The 22,851-nt window shown below is 41.9% G+C and overlaps 1 protein-coding gene across 7 annotated transcripts in view; it reads right to left on the bottom strand.

The window, feature by feature from the left end:
* MAP4K3 (mitogen-activated protein kinase kinase kinase kinase 3) overlaps nucleotides 1–22,851 on the bottom strand; it is an 82,799-nt gene that overhangs the window by 54,010 nt on the left and 5,938 nt on the right. For 6 of the 7 annotated variants that reach the window (XM_080584583.1, XM_080584584.1, XM_080584585.1 and 3 more), the window contains exons 2-7: nucleotides 18,739–18,796; nucleotides 15,476–15,566; nucleotides 7,416–7,480; nucleotides 5,234–5,289; nucleotides 2,528–2,575; nucleotides 352–394 (exon numbers count right to left, since the gene is read on the bottom strand). In XM_080584583.1, the coding sequence (XP_080440709.1) occupies nucleotides 352–394; nucleotides 2,528–2,575; nucleotides 5,234–5,289; nucleotides 7,416–7,480; nucleotides 15,476–15,566; nucleotides 18,739–18,796 (361 nt within the window). Of the gene's footprint in view, nucleotides 1–351; nucleotides 395–2,527; nucleotides 2,576–5,233; nucleotides 5,290–7,415; nucleotides 7,481–15,475; nucleotides 15,567–18,103; nucleotides 18,716–18,738; nucleotides 18,797–22,851 lie in introns of those variants that run through there. The other variant, XM_080584589.1, reaches the window with a different exon arrangement.

Here is a 22,851-nt window from a genome sequence, read left to right as displayed (position 1 = left end):
GAAGCTTGGTGACTCTCAAATTCTTTTGGTCAACCCCTCTCAGTCGCCTAAGAAATATGCAGGCTGCACACAAACATGTCCCTCTTATCAACACAAGAAAGAAAAAGGCTAAGTTTTATAAAAGCCTATGATTTGATTTTTTACATCTCCTGTACAACATCAGAAAGTTTCACTTCAGTGTTCCAAAACCAGACTCCAATTACTCCGAAGATATTAATGTGATGGTGCTGAGTCAGATATTATCAGCAAGAGAAAATGAAATCTAAAATTCATTAATTCCTTACCTAATTAAACAAAAAGACTGCTTAGCCTGCACACAACTTACAGCTTAACAGATTTTTATTTACTTACCTAATTTTACGTGTCCATTATCCGTTAAAAGAATGTTTGCTCCCTTAAAAGAAAAAAGTGCAGTTCAATTAGAATATGCAGATTTCCCTGATAGTATATTAAAAAAAATCTTTATGTGAGATCTAATGGCAAACGAGGGGTCAAAAGATAAATCAAGGATTAGCATGTTCAAGGAAACTGTAGCTTTATCAAGGAAATGTTTCTGAAATTATCTACTTGCCATTCTGTGATATAAAGGAACTTAGATATACAGGGTTTCTCATGAATTTCAAGTTTAATATTCTTTAGCCTATGGTATTACAAAGTTTCCCATTGTACACAAAGCCCTCTCAAAGAGCAGAATTATGATCATTTGCCTATGCGGATGAATTCTTACTTTCTTTTTGCTATTTAGAGTGATTGAAAGGAAATAAGAACTCTAAAGGTCACGGCGGAAGTAATTTGATTTTCTTTTCATATGCAGGAGCTGCTTTTGTCTCATCTGAGAGCCATGACAATTATAGCCTTAAGGACCTCCCTTGATATTCAAGTGTTTTACAAAACTATTTCCATCTTTCTGCAGCAGAGATTCTGTTAGTGCTCGATTGTAAGAGTTCACTGCTGTGGGGCTATATGCACCCCTTCAATAATCAGCACCAACCCCAAGCGACAGTTGATACCATAAAATTACCACACAAAAGGACTGTGAACAAACCTGATTGGAAGAAGGAAACCAGTTACAAGCAGAACTGAGCGAAGGTTGGAGATGGCTAAGCAAAGCTGAACAGAGCTACGAATGTCAGTGCTGCCCATAAACCGGGCAGAAAGGCAGCACAGAGGGCTTTCCAAGCATCATTTATATATAGGCGGTGGGTTTTCACAGGGAACAAATCAGACCTGCAGTCCTACTCCAGCCACACAACTCATTTTGACAAATCCTGCACAAGCACAGCTAATGAGCCTCAAAAATGGAGCTAGGTAAACAGTCTAACAGCCCAGTTAACATGCTCTTGACCTTGTCCACCTTTCGAGACTAACAGGACAGATACTCTAAATACATAACTACTGAGGAAAGCAAACATAACTCAGTAGTCAAGAGAACTGCAGATGAAAATAGTATTTTTCCACGCTCATGAGAACAGCTTGTAAAAAAAAGCAATAAAAAACCTCACTGTAAGCATTCCAAGTGGATTTTATCAGCACAGTTCTGTTTAGAAATTAATATATATCCACTGTATCCTTATAGGATGAGAAATGATGCTTGGAAAGTATGATGAAAAACTTTCAAGTTTAGTGCCCAAATTAATCGCTCATTCAGAAATCATTTTCACCATTGCTCAAAACCCAAATATCCTCCTGCAGTCAGTGAGAACGCACCTACGGTTAAAGCTACTATGTATACTGTATCCCTAGTTCGGGAAAAAAAAAAACACAACTAAACAACAAAAATCACATGCACAACACAAAGGAGTCCAGTAATTTACTGTCTGATTTCCAGGAGGGAAGCCTGCCAAGTTTAAGCCAGAGACTGAGTTTAGAAAGGCAAGCAGCAGGTAATAAAACTCCAAGGACAAAAAGTCAACAGGAAGTATCAGAAGGAAACTATTAACAGAGAGTATAATAGTATGAGCAAGCTACTATTGATACAACTCTGTTGAGATGAAGTTTTACCTAAGTCAGTGCTATGAGCCCTGATTCGTGGTACCCTCTCTAATTTTAGTACATGAGGAAGGAGACGCAAGTAGTCGGCAAGAACCAGGCAGAACGGCAGCCACTGCCCTGCAATCTGCTCCCCAGAAAAGAGGCAAGAAGCCAAAGCAACAGCTGTTTACTCGCTGGTTCAGCCGGAAGGGTACTTCGAGCTTCTTGGAAAGGTGGGGAAAACACCGAGCCTTTCCTTCTGCACAAAGCACACGCTCAGGGCCATCTGTACATGTGCCCTTCTGGAAGGTGACTAATGCCGGAATTCTACAGCCCTGGACTAAATGTGTGTGTGGCTCCAATCAAAAGAACAAACTGTTTCTATGTATTTTCAAATTTTTATTTTTGCTGGGCAAAATATATATATATAATATTAATAAACAGAAAAACCTTATAAAGATGATTTCCAAAACTGCTGTGTAACCATGAAGACCCTTAAGAGGTGATAGTGTAGACTACTTTAAAAACACCGAAATTCCATTCAGTTTTTACTTACCTTTATGTCTCTGTGCATTTTTCCTTTACTGTGAAGGTAATATAATCCCTGCATAAAATATTTACACAATAATTTAGTCCAACATTTTTCACTTCATATGCATTTGATATTTAACCAACAAACATACTTAGGATCCATTTCAGTCATCTAAATGACTTTCTGACTGAAGAAAATTCTTTTACTTCAGTGTATCTTAAATGCACTTGCAAATTCAGTATACATAGTAGGGTAACATCTAAGCACAGGCTGGAAGGAAAGAATACCAGCTACTAGTCTATTGAGACAAATATTTTCTATTCAAATTCTCCTCTGGACATGTTAGCTGTCGCCTTTCTAGACCAAGTTAATTACTTTTAAATTGCCTAACACTGCTCTATTCAACAGTCTGATCACTAGATACCTAATGCAGAGATCTCCTAGATCATTACAGGCTTCAGTTGACTCCAGAACCGTGCTAGCAGGCAGCACCCCAGGGCTAACACCAGAGTTCAACCCTAATTCATGCATTTCTGCAGGAAGTATTATTCAGCTGTCCTTCTAGGTCTCTGTCAGGGCACCAAAGCATTTTAGGACTCAGTGCCTTGATATGAGTTAGAAACTTGAAATTATCTGGAAGAATACTAACGAAGCTGAAACCCTGCAAGAGGATTCAGATCTCATTGCTTTTGACGCCCCAGGCTTATCTTTAAAATTCTCTTCCACAGGGCAAACTGCAGGTAAACATCCGTGTGGCTGTGCGGTCATGAACCTCCACAAGGACTACATTTCACTGCAGATATCCATGTCAAGACGAACTTGGTTTCCCCCCCGGCCGCTCATGCAAGACATCACATAGTTGATTTCAAAAAGAAATTAGAATTGTTTTCAATGATCAGCATTTTCATGGATGGTCCTAAATACACCCAAATGGGGAAACGCTTGCTTACGTGGCTTGGTGCTTGAGACGCTGAAGTGAAATTTTCAAAATATTCTTTGTTCATATTGACAACTGTGCCACTGAAAATATAGTTTTGGGATTTTTTTTCTTAGTCAGTTCACAAAAACCTGGATGCAATATAGCTGAAGTACTAACCAATGATGAAATTCAACTCAGACTACAAAAGCCCTGATCGCTGATGTTTTAACCTAGGCTTTCTGGGGCAAATGACTAAAGATACAGTTGGACCAATAGATTTTAAGAGTCCTCACTGCAGGCAGGTGTGCAGATAAAAAGTGGACTTTTTTTTTTTTTTAGTAAAGAGTGCAATTAAAGCATTTGCCCAACCATTGCAACAACTGGCATTAGCTGGGAGAGTCACATGTATACTCCTTACATTTAAATCTCAAGGTGCCGCTGGCACAAAAAGCCCAACAACTCACCTTTACCACTACCCAGAAAGAATCTGAGGCCACCCTTTTCAAAACTGAATGCCTAGAATGAGGTACTTCAAAGTCCATACTTAGAGGGCCTGTATTTTCAGAACCATCAGTGAGTGATTTGTGTTCATATCGTTTAATGGCTTTCTAAATATGGACATCAAAAGCTAACTTCAGGCATTCACATGAAACTCCAGACTGAAGGAAATTAATGTCAAGATTAACATTGGGCAAATCACTTGGACAGATGGACTATATTCTTTGATTTTTCACTAGGAAGAATGACTGCTAGATTATTAACTACAAGATACCAGAAACTACAAACATTGTATTTGGTCAGAGTGTGGTGTAAGCATGCAGTTACAGACAACTGTAAAATACACAAAAGAAGTATTCATTGATAACACTTAGAAAATAAACACCAAGTAGCACACTTCCTTCTCATAATCAATCTACACATACTGGCCAAGAAGGCTTCCCAAACAATAAAAAAATTCACAAATTAAATTCTAGATTATTAAACCATTTCTCCATACTCTGAGAAGAACAAGAGGGATTAAAAGTTCAATTATCAAAACACTCCCACATGCTAGGTAAGCCAAGACTTCCTTGTAAGAAAAAAAGAAGTCACATCTTCAAAGTCAGCAACCTCTGGCATAGTGCAGAGAAATGGTCAGTGGCATGCAACAGAGCTGGCTCAGGGACAGAGCTATCTTGAGAGAGTGTTTGTGAGAAGCAACAGCTCTCAACTGATGGCATTCAAGAGCCCTGCATTCAGCGGAAGCCAAGAGCTGCTCTCTCACATGGAGGCAAGATGCAACAAAAAAAGCTGGTCCTCATGAAGGTTTACTGGTGAGCTTAATATTTAATTTAGGAAAGAAATATGAAAGCTAGCATGACCACGAGGAGAAGCTGATGACCTTAATTGGAACATCTCAAGTACAAAGGCATTTTTTTTTTCTATTTTCTTTTTGGCACAGATCAACAATCAGATATGCAAAACTGTCTTTAAAAGTTTTCCTTCCAACTTGCAATAACTAGCTTGTATTACAAATATAGACAAATAGACTCCTCCTCCCCCCACCCCACACCCCTTAGAAAAAAATAACAGCAGAAAGTAGATGTCAATTTTCCCTCAAATGATCCAGGATAATTTGGGGTTATGCAATTACATGAACCAGTTCTAGGCTATAATAAAGGACTTCCTCAGAAGTCTGGGAAAAACATTAAGCCCTCCAAACACTGCACTTCCATGGTATGATGTGTTTTTGTAGCTTCTACTTTTAGCTTTTAATATTTTTACATTAAATGTGAACGGTATACAACCACAAGAACCTTGGAACACACTACCTGTAGTGTTTCTCTGCTAACATATGCAATCTGCTGTTCTGAGAGCGGTCCAGTCACTGAAATGGAAGGGGAAAAAAAAAATGAATAAAGCTCAAAATCAGATAAGATACTGTCATACTGTCCTTCCCAAACCCGTACCTCAACTAATGTCCATTCACACTGATAGGATCTTACATCAGTAAGATTCTCAAAGTGAAAGTGCTTAGGCTTTCCCTCAGGTGGAGCATCCCAAATACTACCAGAAGGTTTTTAAAGCTCAAGAAATGTGTAGCCCTATCGGAATGGAAATGAGTTACTTGGTACATGTATACCTCTCACAGCAATTAGGAGGGAGAAAATCAAACAACAAACAGAAGCAGTGATTTAAGCACAACTCTTTCCCTTGCACAAACCCATTGTGTCCAGGACTTCCAACTGAGTGACTCAGAGCTGAGCTCCGGCCCCTCTGCGCTCCACGAAGTTCCTTCCACCCTTTGCAACCTGCTCTCTCCTCCCATCCTTCCTGCTGCTGTGGGACCTGCTCTCTGCTCCTGGCCTCCCTGCAGCCACACGACCTCCTCATCCCTTTTCTGCACGAGCTGCCAGCATTATTGCTCCTGGGCCTGCCACACTGGGCACCTCCTCACACTCTTCCTCTGAGCACTCTCAGGAGCTTTCCGAGAGTCTTCCTCTCCTCCCTCCATAGCCCATGTTCACTCAAGTCTCTTAAATGAAAACAATTACATTTGGAACAAATACATAAACCAAACACTGAACCACAAGCAAGGAACAGCCTGTGACCGTCCCCAGCCACCAGACTTTGATCCCGAAATTACAAGGTTTTATGACCAGACCAGCGGTCCTCACTATTTTCTCTGCAAAACACGAGAAGCTTGCAAACTGAAAAGTTGGATGGGGTTTCGCAAAGGAGTAGGGAGTTAAAAATTAAATAAGATTTAAGCACCTAACTACTTAGCTTCTTCAAAACCCATGTTTATTTTGAGAAACTGAATGCTAATTAAATTAAATAGCTTTTTTTTACTTGAGATTTAATTGGTTCAATTGGAATAAAAAATTGGAACATGATTAAGATTGGAAAAGAACCTTTCACTCTAGCTACTAGCAGAGAAGCCAAAAAATCAGCTGCAATAGGAAATGGCTCCTGTACATCTGCTCAGGCATTTAAGCAACATGAGCTCATTTCCTACTCTACAGGTGTTCCGAGAAACAAAGCCTATCAGGCACGGTGCTCTGATGTTCATCACTGGTTAAGGTATCAGGGATCAACAAGGCCACACTCAAATGACTGCACCACAAACGCAGCGTGAATTTGTGAATTGGTGCCTCATTAATTGCACCCAAGTTAAACATAAAAACACATGCAAGCTGTTTATGCACAAGGAGGATGTGAAGAACCTAACATAGAAAATCTTCGCAATTTGGAATCTGGATGGATTTCCTGTCTGAAAAACATCACCTGAAAACCATAGGAGCCAATACTTGTTTGTGACATAGTCTTTTCCTAAACAAGTCTTATTGCCAGGGCAATAAAAATCCCTTAAAACTGATTTTGTCTCTTGAAAACCAGCAATCAACTGACTGATCTTGACTTTATGCAATAGATTTACACACACTCCTTGTTTCTTTGACCACTCATAAGCCCAAAGCAAATATATAGGTCACCTCTGCTTTTCACAGGTCATGCATAAAAAAGGCCCTTTTGGCAATACCGCAATACAAACATACATCAGGTCAAAAGGACAAGAGCATCCATGTTAATCAATCCACTTATCTAAGTATCTGTAGGCAGCGGTATTGATTTTATTAAAGCAAAGTTCAAAAGCTCAAAAGCAAAACAGCTATGAAGTAAGGCAGCGCATTGGGATACAAGCCTTTTTTTTTTTTTTTAACTACACAACAGTGTCTAATTTTACAATCTTAGAAAAGTAGTGATTGGTATATGATCTGATGAAGGAAGGAAGGAACTTCTGTTGCTCAAAAAATCCACCCCACTATAGTTCATTGTGTTTCACAAAAACAACCAATTACGTAAATACCCAAGTAAGCTAAAACTGACCTTCAGTGGATTATTATGGATACTAAATTTAAGATTCATCCTCTTTGATTTCGAAACACTGTAATCATCTCCATTCTTTAAAAACAAGCTTTACTTAGCTTTTAAGGAATTACAGTCTTGACATACCATGATAAATATCTTGTAAAGAGCCACCTCCGCAAAACTCCATGCAAATCCATAGCTTGTCTCGTCTAAAAAGTGAAGAAAGGAATTCATTAGCTGTCAGAAATGAATTGTACCTATAAAACACAAGTCAGAGGACTCAAGCATTACAAAGCACAACATAATGAGCTCTGTATTACGAAAAGTACAAGTCAAAATAATGAATATGATTTGATCTTCAGGTGATAATGAAATACCCAAAATATTCCAGGGTTTGCTGTATTAATTGAAACACGTGCACACTAAATTTTCTTAAAGATGTACTAGGAAAATGAAACTTTTACTGAGAGTAGAGAGATAATAGTGGGTTCTCATTTCTTCCTCATTTTCACTTCTCCTCCACCTCTTTCAGAGCAGAACAATTAAATAAACCAACCAAACAGAACAAAGAAACAAACCCAAAACATAGAAAATCCGTAGGGATATCTTTCAACTCAATTTCTTTCAAAACAAATGGAGTAAAACACTAGTACTGTAGTCAAAGCTAGGCAGAGTGGAGCCCGTATCATGGACGACTACTCAGACGACGTCTTTTCCCTCAGAAATACCTGTGGATATTTTTGGTGGTAGGGGGCACAGGGTATCTTTGATTTCTCTGACAGAGATAATCAATTTCGTTTGACTCACTGTGCCACACTGAAAGGTGCTTTCCTAAAACAGACAATGGGCTGAAGGATTCAGAGAAACAGCAGAGTGCAAAAAGTGTTGTTATGGTTTTCATCTTCCATCTTCACTTAGTATTTTTCACTGATGAGGCAGACGTCACAAGTGTGAATGCAGAGGGGCAGCGCAGCCTGGAGATCAGAAAATCTGGGGCACGCCTGGTCATTCCTGGCCGTCAAAACACACACGAGAGAAAAAAACAACCACCTCAGGGCCGACTGGTGATTGTTCTGCAGCTTGCTGTGACCCCTGGTCTGGGGTTTGTTGCATTGATGAGACTTTGTGAGAATAGCTAAGACACTCTAGCGAGAAATGCCAATGTTCATGGAAGTGCTTTGCAGGGTATAGGTGTAAATGCTGAGCTTATCCCTTGGGCTGCAAGTTGCAAGGAATTCTCACCAGTAGGCAACAGCAATAACAGCTGCTGTTCCAAGGAAGAACTGTTTTTTTGGGATCTCCTCCTTCCCTAAGTCTATCCTCCACAGGATCCACAAAGCAAAGTGGCTGCTTCCACTAGTGGTGCGAAAGGTGTTGTTCTGGTGTTACGGAAGTTTTAGGCAGTGGAAGTCACTGTTACACCCTACATTTGGAGTGGTTAATTAAAGCGCTACTACTTTGAAATAAGACTTTTCACTGAAATAAATTATCAAAATCAGACACAGAAGCAATACCAGTACTTCCGCAATACATCCGAATTAGCAATGGCAGCAGGGGAGCAAGAGTGAAAAAGAAACCTTGAAGAAGAGAGAGGCATTTGCAAGTCCCTTGTTTGTTCCCCACACTGATACAGGTCTCCGATGGGGACACAATGGGAAGCACTGGGCTCATGAAACCCAACCTTTCCCATGTGGCTACATCCTGTTTCGATGCTGTCATCAAAGTGGAGAAAAGCTAGGTCAGTCCTAGCAGCCTCAGGACGGCACCAAAGCACCCACACGGTAGGAAATGTGAAAGGTAAGTGCTGTTAATTCACACCTTCGCTCACCAGGCACTAGCTTCCCCATGGGGAAAGGCTCTACTATAAAGTAAAAAATGTAAGAGCATCAAAAGAGGAGACTGCATTTCTAACTCACTATCAAGCCGTTTATTACGGTGCCTAAGTGCTGAGACAGGTGAAGATCCAAATAAATCAACAACAACAGTGTACACAGTTGTCTGGGTCTGCAGAGCACACAGCAAGCACAGCAAACAAAACCCTGACAGCATCAACAGTACCACTTAGTGTCTGCAACCTCACACCAAGGCTAACAGCAAGGCAGAAATTGGGCTGCCTGGGAAATCCATATGTAAGCAGAAGAAAAACCTGGGGAGCAATGTGCAGAAAGGTGCCAGGTATAGGATACGATGGTATTTTTCTATTGTTCTTAGCACTGGAAAGTACTTGCAAAACAAAAGGTCAGACAATGAGAGGCCTCCACGGCGGCCATTCGACTGCCCAAACGAAAGAGAAGCAGTAAGTGCACCATCTGCCAAAGAAAGGGGAGGAGACCAAGCAGACACACGAGAGTGCCAAAATACAAATTGTCTGTGCCAGTGTTACATTCTAGGTCTGCCAAGGTGTATCTTGATATTCTCTGACCAGAGGAAAACTCCCCTTTCCCCCACCTCTACACAGAAGCATCCCCAGCCTGAACACAGTATGATGAGAAGCAGCATCTGCACAATCTCAAGACTTATATCGAAGTGGAACGTAACAATTCTGTTTACAGTCCATTTTCATGTGAAGTCTCAAAAATCACCATGAACAGCTTCTTATTAGTTATCCTAAGCAACGTGTTCCCACTACGATTGGTTAAAGAGAGCAGCTGGTAAGACAGCTGGACGCATGTGTCAGTGCCTCCACAAAGCAAACAACCTCACCTCCAGAAACAAACCCAAGTGGAACAGTTATTACATTCTCGTCAGAAGTTCAAGTGTTAGAAAAACAACTCAAGGTAATTTTAGCAGCACAACAGAGCCCAAGCCCTCCCTTCTTCCCTTATTTTTCAACGATCCTGGGAATTTGGAGAGGTCCCGGTAGACTGGAAGCTGGCAAATGTTGTGCCAATTTACAAGAAGGGTCAGAAAGAAGACCCTAGCAATTACAGGCCTGTCAGTCTCACGTCAGTGCCTGGTAAAATCATGGAGTAGATGGTTCTCGAACTTATTGAGGCGCACCTGGGGGACAAAGCAGTCATTGGTCCCAGCCAGCATGGGTTTGTGAAGGGTAGGTCCTGCCTAACTAACCTGATTTCCTTTTATGATAAGATCACCCGTATGATGGACCAAGGGAAACCAGCTGATGTGATTTTTTTGGACTTCAGCAAGGCTTTTGACACGGTTTCCCATAGGATCCTACTGGACAAAATGTCCACCATACAGCTAAATAAAAACATCATACGATGGGTGAGCAATTGGCTAACGGGCAGGGCCCAAAGGGTTATGGTAAATGGGGCTGCGTCAGGCTGGCGGGCGGTCACCAGTGGGGTCCCTCAAGGCTCCATTTTAGGGCCGCTACTTTTCAATATTTTTATAAACGATCTGGATGTAGGAATAGAAGGTATTTTGAGCAAGTTTGCTGATGACACCAAACTTGGAGGAGTTGTGGACTCGAATGAGGGTGGAAAGGCCTTGCAGAGGGATCTGGATAGGTTGGAGAGCTGGGCGATCACCAACCGCATGAAGTTCAATAAGAGCAAGTGCCGGGTCCTGCACCTGGGACGGGGAAACCCTGGCTGCACATACAGACTGGGCGATGAGACGCTAGAGAGCAGCCTAGAAGAGAGGGATCTGGGGGTCGTGGTAGACAGCAAGTTGAATATGAGCCAGCAGTGTGCCCTGGCGGCCAGGAGGGCCAACCGTGTCCTGGGGTGCATCAAGCACGGCATCGCTAGTAGGTCAAGGGAAGTGATTGTCCCGCTCTACTCTGCGCTGGTGCGGCCTCACCTCGAGTACTGCGTGCAGTTCTGGGCACCACAGTATAAAAAGGACATGAAACTGTTGGAGAGTGTACAGAGGAGGGCTACGAAGATGGTGAAAGGCCTGGAGGGGAAGACGTACGAGGAACGGCTGAGGTCACTGGGCCTGTTCAGCCTGGAGAAGAGGAGGCTGAGGGGAGACCTCATCACAGTCTACAACTTCCTCGTAAGGGGGTGTCGAGAGGCAGGAGACCTTTTCTCCATTAACACCAGTGACAGGACCCGCGGGAACGGGGTTAAGCTGAGGCAGGGGAAATTTAGGCTTGACATCAGGAGGGGGTTCTTCACAGAGAGGGTGGTTGCACACTGGAACAGGCTCCCCAGGGAAGTGGTCACTGCACCGAGCCTGTCTGAATTTAAGAAGAGATTGGACTGTGCACTTAGTCACATGGTCTGAACTTTTGGGTAGACCTGTGCGGTGTCAAGAGTTGGACTTGATGATCCTTAAGGGTCCCTTCCAACTCAGGATATTCTATGATTCTATGATTCCTCAATTACCTCTTCCTTGTAAATGTTCCTTCTTGAAAGGTTTATAACAATGACTTTCATGTTTGCGGAGCATGCAGGATTCACATCTCACATCAAGGAAAACGTCAGTACAGCTTCCTTTCCAGCACTGCAGAAAGGCACAAAGAGGCATGCCGTGCAGCAGAGGTCATCTTAATGTACAAAAAGGTGCTCTCTTACCAAACACGGGCAGGCTTTGAGCTTGGCAAGACTGGGGAGGTATGACCGGAGGGTGAGACACACCTGGTCCCAACCACACAACTTTTGGAACGTGCACCATCTATTCAAAACCTTCGTCACTTTAACACAGAGCTTTCAAATCCTCTCCCCCTCAAGAGGTCACGATACCCCCCTGCCAACTTTACCACCTAACAAGCTGTAAACTGCTGTCAACCAGACTACAAACTCCACAAATTCTCTAATCCTTAATGTGACTCCAAGGTATGCATCGGTACTAAGACTTGCTCATGCACAACATAAAGCCCAAATGCGAGTAACACACAATCTCAATTAACCTTCAAATTAACCTTGAAGAGTCAAAACCGAAGCGCAGACACTCCCAGAGAAAGCTCACAGAACCAAGTCCCTACATGTACCTGCACTCCATCTGCATGCACACCGCACAAACTTGTGCATAATGCAGCTCACAGACCAGCTCTGAATTTTTTTTTTTAAAAAAAAAGCATTCAGGCTGCCAAGACAAGCACCCTCCAAGGTATGGGATGCCAGAACAGCATGGCTTGTTGATTTTATAATCAGACTTTGCTCCCTGCGTGCACATGAGAACGCAAAGAGCACACAACTGCACGCTCTTGCTAATACAACCCCCTGCCTCAATCAGCGTATAGCACAGATGAGGTTCCCCTAATGAGCTCATCGATGGTTGGCTTTCCTCTTCGTTCCCATACTTTCAGTGCATTTCTATTTAACCTTATTGTGAAGATTCATTTTTTTCTCTTGGAAATTGCCTTCATGCACCATCCCAAATGATTTTTGTGAAGGACGAGTAGGACGAGGTTCTCCACTGCAGCCCTTTGAAGTGCCTGTAGAATGAACGTAATTCAAAACACAGACCCTACTGACTCGAATGACACCTGGGAACGTGCAACACTTTATCCCTCACTGGACAAAAAAGCTAAAAAGATAATGAAGCTGAGAACGATGCAATGAATCCCCACCAGCGATAACACATGCTCTCAGGGAGCATCCAGGGCAATTCAGGGCACTGAACGCAAGAAGCAGGGATAAACTCCTCAAGACACCATTAGTCTGCCTTCAGCACATGACATCTCCTCCTCCTGTGAGGTCTGTAGGCAGGGCTTTCTCTCTTCCCCAGAACCGCCTCCAAATTCTAGTACACTGGACTTGTCCAATCCTAGTCTTCTCCAACTACACAGACGTTCAGCGCCAAGGTCACCGGCAGCAGAAACGAGCACTCCACGCTCTCCATTTCAACATCCTGCCCCAGTTCACCCCACAGCAAAACAGGGAACGGCTGAGCAAGCCAGGGAACACGTGTTCAGTTCTCCAGTAGCACTACAAACATGCACCAAACTGCTGGCTACAACGAAAACACTCACTGGGATTTCCCAAGCCCTAACAGATCTGGAAAGAAGGTAAAAGAAATGCGGTATTTCAGAAGATAATTTGGCCAAAATTGAAAGGATTTTTAAACAGGAAAGGTGCACTCCAAATACAAAAGCCAACTTGTCAAATATTCCTGCTTCAAAGATGGTAATTTTTTGTTGCAAGACTTTCATGTTCCCAGACTTTTCATATGGAAACACCTGCATCTTCTCACCTTCAATCTCTAAAGCACTTGGCCAAAATTGCTCAGAAGTTTTTGGCTGCAGCAGGTATCCATCATGGAAAATTTCAGCTAGAGTTGCTGAAGTCTGGTAAATGTATGAAATACTCAAGCTGGCATCCTCCCCTTAGGAGTAGGGTCTAGCAACCTTCACAACATGCACAGCTATCATGTCCAATATAGACTGTTCCCAAGCAGACAGAAGACACGCAAATATCTGAAAGCAATGAGAAGCCTCTGCATTACAGAGCATTACAACTTTTCATTGACTTTTAATAGCTTTTTATTACAAGGCTTGTTACTACTACCAGATGACACCAAGTTAGGCACAAGTGTTGATCTGCTGGAGGGTAGGAGGGCTCTGCAGAGGGATCTGGATAGGCTGAACTGATGGCCAGAGGCCAACTGTATGAGGTTCAACAAGGCCAAGTGCCAGGTCCTGCACTTGAAGCACAAGAACTCCATATAGTGCTACAGGCTGGGGGCAGAGTGTCTGGAAAGCTACCCAGTATAAAGGGACCTGGGCTTACTGGTCGATAGTCGGCTGAATACGAGCCAGCAGTGTGCTCAGGTGGCCAAAAAGGCCAACAGCATCCTGGGTTGGATCAGAAATAGGGTGGCCAGCAAGACCAGGGAGGTGATTGTCCCTCTGTGCCTTGCTCTGGTGAGGCTGCACCTTGAATACTGTGTTCGGTTTTGGGCCCCTCACTACCAGAAGGACATCGAGGCGCTGGAGCATGTCCAGAGAAGGGCTACGAAGCTGGTGAAGGGTCTAGAGAACAAGTCTTGTGAGGAGCAGCTGAGGGAGCTGGGGTTGTTTAGCTTGCAGAAGAGAAGGCTCAGGGCAGACCTCACTGTATTTCAGAATTACCTTAAAGGAGGCTGTAGCTAGGTGGATCAGGCTCTTCTCCCAAGTACCCAGTGGTAAGACAAGGGGATAATAGCCTCAAGTTGCACCAGGGGAGGTTTAGGTTGGGTATTAGGAAAAAATTCTTTACTGAAAGGGTTGTGCGGCACTAGAACAGGTTGCCCAGGGAAGTGGTTGAGTCACCTTCCCTGGGGGTCTTCAAGAAACATTTGGATGTAGAACTTACTAGCATGGTTCAGTGGTGGACTTTAGTACTAGGTTAAAGGTTGGACTAGATGATGTTAGAGGTCTTCTTCAACCTGAACGATTCTATGAACTAAAATTATGACAATATTAGTTTCACAAAAATCCACCATTAAAAAGTCCACTTACCAGGCTGTATTAAGAAATAATAGCAAGTGTTCTTAGGAGCAAGCTATCAACCTTCTAAGACTTCCTCTATGGATCATGAGTTTATTGTACTTGTAACAAGTTCAAATAACAACTCACAAAAGGAATTAAACAAAGGAATATTAAAAGAGAACAACTGTATATACCACAATAATAAATAACCTAAACAAGTCTGCAGCTCAAGAAAGAAAAGCAAAGATAAAAACTAAAATATCAATCGTGTTTATATTTCAAATCAAATCCAGAACACGAGCACCAGAGGGCTTTTTAAAGGCTGCACAGTTTACACTTTAAGGTACCTCGGAGTGGGACTCTCCTTAAAACTTAACATAGGACCAGTAAGCACGGGAAAGAAAAAATGAAAAGAAACAACAATTCTTCACTTCCCCATAGCATTTAATTTCAAGGCCTCATAGACAATTTTACACGTGAAGACCAATGAAGTCAAAACAGTTCTGAGAACTCTGTATTACGCAATATACTTCCCAAAGCTTTGCCAATTTGAGACATTTCACTGAAACATTTAAAAGACATTACATACACGTGTTCTTTCTTCTCATTGTCATACTTCTGCTTAATTTTCCATTTAACGTTAAATTCAAAGCATTTAAATTGCAACTTGTTTCCAAGAAAACGTGACTACATTGTCATGAAAACATTACTTACAGAGGGAGACTGCAGCAAGCGGAATAAGTAAATGGCAAAAAAGTATGCAAGTATAGATGGTATTTATTTGGTAAGTTATGTTTTACTTAAGTCGCTCTAAGAACCTGTCCTTTTCAAGGCAATATACAAGCATTTTTATAAAGTGAACAAAAGAAACAAACTGTACCTGAGATAGCTGCCAAAATAAGCAACGATGTTTGGATGTTTACAGTCTTTCATCATAATGATTTCCTGCTGCACAACAGCAAAATCTTCTCCTAAAAAGCAGAAGAATGCATATTTTCATTGGCCTGCTCCATACCCGCATCTCAACTAGGCTTTCAGTACACATTTATAAAATAAGCATTTTGAGTAATTAAAACTAATTGCCTACCAGTTTCACATACTGCAACATACTGCAGCTGTAAAGCAATAATAATTAGAGAGGCTTTAGCAATAAGTAGTTATATTCTTACAAAAACAAGTCTCATTCTAGGACAGATGGACTGTCGTCTGTGGATACCTCTTAAGATATGGGCCACATCTCTTACTAATCTCTATTCTCCTGAGGCCCCACTGTGTCCATCTGCACATGCCCTGCCAATATCCCAGGTTCTTAAAACATCACAAAGCAATGCAATTTTTGGCCACATGTCCAAGACTCATTCTATCACCTTTCTGAACAAAAAACAATAGCGCACTGCTGTGACTACTCAGTAAACTCAGTGAGCATGTAAGTTTATGGATTGTACATAACTTACGTCCAGATAAAATACTGACATAAATGTTTCATTTATCTTGCTATTTGGTACTTAGGTTATACCTGTCTTTCTATAAAAGGTTCTTACCAGATATAGACAGAGACAGACATGTATGGAATTGTAAATCCCAAACTCTGTTTCCCAGAGATGTTTTTGTTTTGGTGGTGTTATGCACGCATTTCATAGGTAAGTTACAGAGGTTGAAAAGACATCAATATATAAGACAATGTCAATAACACAAATTTGATAGCCTTCTCAATTTTTATTTTATTTTCTTTAAATAAATGTCATACATTCCTTCGCAGTTTATTATCTTGCACTAGGCCTCCTCTGAAATGTCTCAAGGCATAGTAAATTATAGCTAGCCTGCTACATTATTTCTAAAGAAGTTCTTTTGAAGTTTGCATAGTTACTGGACATACACAGTACAAAACCAACTAATTCTTGCCAACTTCAAGGAGTTTGTACCCAAAATAAGCCTGAAGACCTAAAATAATCATTTAACTTCCTGAACAACTTCTTAAACTCCTTAAGCAAATTGCAGAAACATGAAAATTCAAAGTACATCAAAATTCTTTTAGTCTACTCCTGTAGTACACTTCAGGATAAATGAAAGGGTTTCTAAACCAGAGGCAAAGCTTTTGTCTAAAAAGCTCAATACAGACAATAAGCTTACATTTATCAGTTGTCACAAACCCGAATCACTTATCATGGCTGTTAAGTTTCAAATGCCACACAAATTCTGACAGAACTGGCCAAACTATTATCTAAGCACATGTGTTAAGTTTTCCCATACACTAATGTACGGGTCATCTAACAGTTTGGTACTCCTTAACCACAAATCCAATGTTCATGGGTATTTTGTTCACTGAAAGCAAATTTGGTATCACAAGCTCTAAGTTAACTTCACAGTCAGTTGTTTAGTATTCATGGTTTATTGCTGATGGCTCACTGTATCCTGGGTTTATCTTTAGCCATACAAACATGAAACTGTTTTCACATAAAAACAGTTATCTCCATGAAAGGATGCGACTCCTCCAGCGTTTGACTAGTGCTTTGATTTGCTTTCAGAATACTAAAGCAGTGTAAGCACCTAAAAACGATTAGCCCTTAATCTTCGTATGCAAAACTTGGGAAGGAGGCCAGTACTACACTTCTGGAACACGGATGCTGCCCACATGAAGCTGTGAGTCAATCCTCTACCACAACCAGAAGTGACAATTACAAAGCGAAACCGAGCTCACCAAGCAAACAGGGCAACTAGAGCTCACTCTGTGCACCACTCGGTATCCAAAGGCTGCCAGGATTACTTGATTCAGTTGCAAGATGCCACTTGCTGTCCCTGTCAGTGTAGCATGAGAGCAAGTTCGCTCAGCTGCAGTGCATCCTCAGACAGTCTGCTGTTCAGACCACGCACACTGCGCGATTCAGCGAGCCCTACTCAGTGCAACAAGTCAGTTTACCCTTCTGAGAGAGTGAAAGCAGGCACTTGAGTAAAAAGTTGCATTATTTGAAAGGTTGACATGTTTTTCGTCTGAACTCCTGCAATTCCTTCCGCACTGTGCAAGTTTCCTTCCCTGTTTTATCTTTATAGTTCCATAGGGAGACACGGCACGGCTGCTCGTCTCAGCTGGACTGAGAACCCGCATTACGCATAGCCACGTACTCCAATGGTGGGAACTGTCATGAAACATTAAAGTAGCAGAACTTGACGAGATAATCCGAGACCACGACTTTCAGTCTGAGTAAGAGATGCGTGATGAATATGCACTTCTGGAAGTACACTGTAACATACTGTCCAATCTTGAACTTATTTATTTTTGAATGGGTGTGCATTATACACACACACTTCTAATCGCTCCCAGAGTTTAAGAGAAAAATGGAAGAATGCAGTGACATCTTCCCCTTCTTGGCTGCACAGACCTTAAAGATAAAATCAGGTAATACTTCAAATATTCTACCACCCACCCCAACATTAATCTGTAAATGGAACACCAATAGTTAAGAAGTCAGAAAAGTGCTGGGCATTTTACTTCCCAAATTACTGTACTCACGTTCAACATGTCTAGCCGTATTAACGGAACAGTGCTTGCAGGCCTACAACTGAACTGCTGGGGGTAGGCACATGTAAAATCACAACACACACACGGCTCAAGTAAAAACCTAGCATATAATAAATTTTTAATCAGAGTTTGCAAGAAAATTTCCGGAAATTTACTCAATGCCAAACTGAGTGAGTTTACTCAATTCCCAATAATCAGCTAATGCTCACCTATTATTATTATTTCACCCTTCCTTCTTATAATTTCTCCCTCCATGCTTTCTCCAGGTGAGTTCTTTTCTGTCTTGCTACCTTCCTCATTTCTTTTGTTCTCTGCAGGTTTTTTGTACCACTTGGGTCAAAAATACAGTACTTAAGACCAAAAACCCAACTCACCCTGATTTTTTTTTTATCAGCTTTCCTTTAACCATTCTCCAATTACTTTTTTTTCCCCCACATATTACATTTTTTTCTCTCACATCTTGCTCACCACGTTTGTTATTTTTGGAACAGTGTATTTTCTTCTATACTTAAAAAAAGCAGCAATTATCCACTTTTTCAATAAGTCAACTGATTTTGCAAAAATGTATTCCAAGCATGAAAATATTTAGTCTCAGTGGCCTATTATTTCACTTAGGAAACACTTACCTGGTTCTAGTTTTATTACTTTGATTGCTGCTAGTTCACCCGTGTTGACATTTCTAGCCTACAAGGAAAAAACAAACAAAACCAGTATTTAGAGAGCAGAACACAGCAATCATTTCTGCACTCTCCACTTGAAATTCTCTGACAATGCGGAGTCAAAGAGCAACTGAGATACACAAGGGTCTGAAACAATGAAATCATTTGTTGGGGTTATTTTGAAGCAAAACAGCCTCAGGAGGAGCCAATAAATCAAAACATCTTGTACATTTATGTTGAACGTGAGGTTAGAGTTCTCTTCTAAATACACCATGCATTTATTTTTATTGGGCTTACAAGCATATACTTCGATTAGGTGAGCTTCGTTACTGAGTTCTGTTATATCTGAGACGCTTATTTCAAATAATCCATGAATACTTCTTTATAATACTTCACGACCGAACCAAACAGTAACATTCTAAAGATAGCAAGCTCTTCTCTAATGCAAGTTTGTAGGAAGCATTCTTCCAACAGAACTTCTCATACTGGGTTTCTTATCTAATGACAAAGCCAACCATCTCACAAACACATTAAGCAGCTCACTGGCAGTGAGCTCTGCAGCTATAAACACGCTCGGGAAACTTTGCAGTGGCACATGCTAGTCCCAATAAGGCAAGTCCTTGTTCATGCTGTACTTCCATGTTAAATTCCATAACTAGCTGGCCACTGAGCTATTGCTTGAGAAGTAATTGTAATATACACAGATCTCAAAGCAGAGCCCGGGGAGCATCACGTGCTCTACCATGCAGAGTCTGTGACAGCTTGTGAGGCTCCCAAGAGAGCAATGCAACACTTTCTGCTCGTTTTCCTACCTGCACCTTGATCCTTACTCTCAGCCAGTGACAGCATCCTGCCCTTTCTGTAAGGGTGCTAAGCAAACAAGCTGGCAAACGGAGCTAGAAAGAATTAAACAGCCTTCCCTGTGGCCACTGAGCTGCTGTGTGTATGCAACTTCAGCAGCAATTACTCAGCAGCTTAATTGCATTCTGTACAGGGCTCTGTCATGCTAAAGCCTGTGTTCTACGGAGTAAACAAGGATGCTATTTTTTTTAAAAGCCATTAAGAATCAATATAAATAATGACAATACTGATTTATCTTTTGGAATTGTTGCATTTGACTCCTAATGGAAAACCAGGGAGCCATCTGCCCTGTGCTTCCATGCTCCCATACCCAGCTATGAGAAGGCATCGAAGCCACCCCCAGCCCCGACGCAGCAGCTCCTGAAAGATGCTCCAGAGCAGCGCTGGTGCCTGGAGCTGCGTGACAGACTGAGGCCAGTCCCATTTTTGTTTCCTACCCAATCTGCTTTCAAATCAACAAAAGCCAGTTCTGTAGAACTGAAGAATTTAATGATGCAGATAGGCACCCAGCTTTTAAGTTGCCAATGATCTCATTTTTAAGTCATTTAGGAGCTCAAGGCTTTTACTGAGCCCCCCCCCCCCCTCCAGTATACATTTTAAAAATAACTTCATAAAACACCACAAAGAAAACAAATACTGATCTGCAGTACTGCTTTACAAGGCCGTAAGTCTCACCAAACGCTGCAAGGTAGTTACTCTGAACAGCAGCTTGAGAGCTGGCTGATGTGATGGAAAAGAAACAAGACAGAAAACAAAAGGCTATGAAAAATAGCTAGCAACAGAGTCTGGAAATAAACGCAGCGTGCATTCCTGTCTTTAGAGGTCTGCCCAGGTAGTTCCTTGCACAGCTGACCTCAAACCTCTCCTTGTTCCTTGCTGTGGCCATGCTCTTCTGTTCAGCTGGGAGTACAAGCATTCATAAATAATTTGCAGGCAGATGGTTATGAATAGATCCTGAGATCAGTGGAATCCTATACAAGTCAGAGAGTAGCCCGAACTTGATAGATTATAGAAAGAACACAGTTAAGAAACAGAATCTGCCTGACGGCCTTTCCTGTAAGCCATTACTTGCCCGCCCCACGGATGCCAGCGGTGTCTCCAATCATCGCTTTGTGGTAGAACAAAGATGCTACAGACACTAAGAATAGCAAGAATACGAGTTCCCTTTCATCTGCAACACAGAATGAAGGCAACGCAAGAGAGAAAGTAGCAACACTGAAGCACGAGCTAAGATTTTTTTTGTACTCCTTAGTTGTTTTCCCCACCACATTCTTTTCATAGCAAGAAACAAACAGAAACAAGATGATCATGAATCGAAGGGCAGATTTTTTTTTAAACCTCCAAGGTTAACAAGAAAGATGACTTAAGCTTTAAAGACATAAGATCATCTGCAGGCCTTGCTAATACTAGAAGACACGTTTTGGGGCAGCTTGTGCTAGAATGATAAATCAATTAGACACAACTGTAGCGGACACAAATGATGAGATCCTGTAGTTATGCATCCTGCATTCAGCTGGGATGTGCAAGCCAAGCAGGAAACCCATTTCGGAGGCTTCAGGGATGTTGCTAGTCCAACAGAAAAAATAAGCTGTTTGGTAAATTCCATCCCCCATCCCATGCTACGTTCAGCTGTCAGGAATTTCTTTCTCTGACTATGGCTCCCCAAGTCACTATGCTGTGCAGAACATCATGGCACTCAAGACAGAAGTTGGGTAGGAGCTAATGAACATTTTGGAGCAAATCTGACCAAATAAAACACATGAGCGTACTGGCCATTACTCACCATGTGGTGGTGATGCCAGGAAAGCTATTGATAGTAGAGATGGATATACAGATATATCCATAGCAGGACGTACATAATGCCAGCCAGAGGAATAAATTGTGAGCAACAGGCAGCCTCGCCAAACCTGCACTCTCCACACCCTGCGGCTTATACCATCCCTTCCTGTTGCAAAGATTTTTCTTCTTTTGAGTACAGGACATCGAAGAGCTGTTCCAAATTGTGGGCAGGAAAGAGCAAATGCTGAGTCTTTTCAGTTTCAGATTTCCTCCTTTCTCTATCACCAGGAGTAATGATACTCTTTGGCCAGCTGGCCAGTCTCTCAACCAATACTCTCCTGGGCTCTTGAAAACCAGACAGGAGGAACAAAATCTGATTTAATGTCACCGACATCCTCAGAAAGGGCTGACTACCAGCTGCTTAAGGGCATGAACTGTTCCCTGAGACAATATGACTTGAAGTCAACAATCTGAATGAGTTATCAGCTGGTATCCTACTCCATTTGGGTTATTAATATTGAGTGCGTGATCATCCTGATTGCAGTGCTACAAGGGCTCCTTGCAACAGATGAAGGTTAGGTACCCTGACAGGTATTACCTGAGTTCATCAAATACCTGTGAAAACACCTGTTGAGAATTCCTTGCCTAAATTCACTTGAATGAGAGGTCAAAAACCACAAACATGACATGAAATTTTCTCAACATGCACCAAAAAGGGCAGCTGGCTCCAACTCCTACTTGGAGGGTGCTTGTATACGTACCACACAACAGCTCAGTGTGTTGAGGACACTGCCTTATGCCTTCTTTTAGTATAATCACAGTGAAGTTGCAAATTACTTACGAGTTTTGAAATCAGAGCATAAATAAGGCATAGCTGGCTGAAGAACAATTTCAAACAAGTATTTTTGAGTCAGAAAAAGCAAAAAAAAAAAAATAAAATTCAAAGAGCCTCATGCTGTCAGAAAACACCCATTCATTTTGGGTTTCCGCCTGCACCCAAAGTGCTCTAACTCCTAGCCTTTGTGATGATCAGGTAACAGCAGCAGCTGGCCGTTCCTCCTCCCATCCCTATCTCTATGAGCAGGAGCCTGCAACTAATTCCTGCAAATGCAGATTTCACAAAATATAACCCCTACTTAGGTCACGCTGCGGTAATGATGGCCATCTAGAAATCAAAACCAGTGTACAATTCACCTGCCTGGTTCCGGAAGTGGGCTAAGCCAGGGTGAACGCATTACACGGGTTTTCCAAAGCAAAGACGCTGCTGTTGGCCTGGCATCAACGCGCAGTCATACTGCTCAGTGTATACAGCGCTTACACAACGTCTGCTCTGGAAAAACCATACAGAGCTCCTTATCCTAAGCGGTGCCTAAAAGAGTGATGCTCTTCTAGAGGCTGGGCTGCCATATCTGGGGAGGATAAAACAAAAACAAAACAAAA

Source organism: Anser brachyrhynchus, assembly GCF_964034855.1.
Source record: "Anser brachyrhynchus genome assembly, chromosome: 3".
Lineage (NCBI taxonomy): Eukaryota > Metazoa > Chordata > Aves > Anseriformes > Anatidae > Anser > Anser brachyrhynchus.
This window is presented reverse-complemented; position numbering and strand designations above follow the sequence as displayed.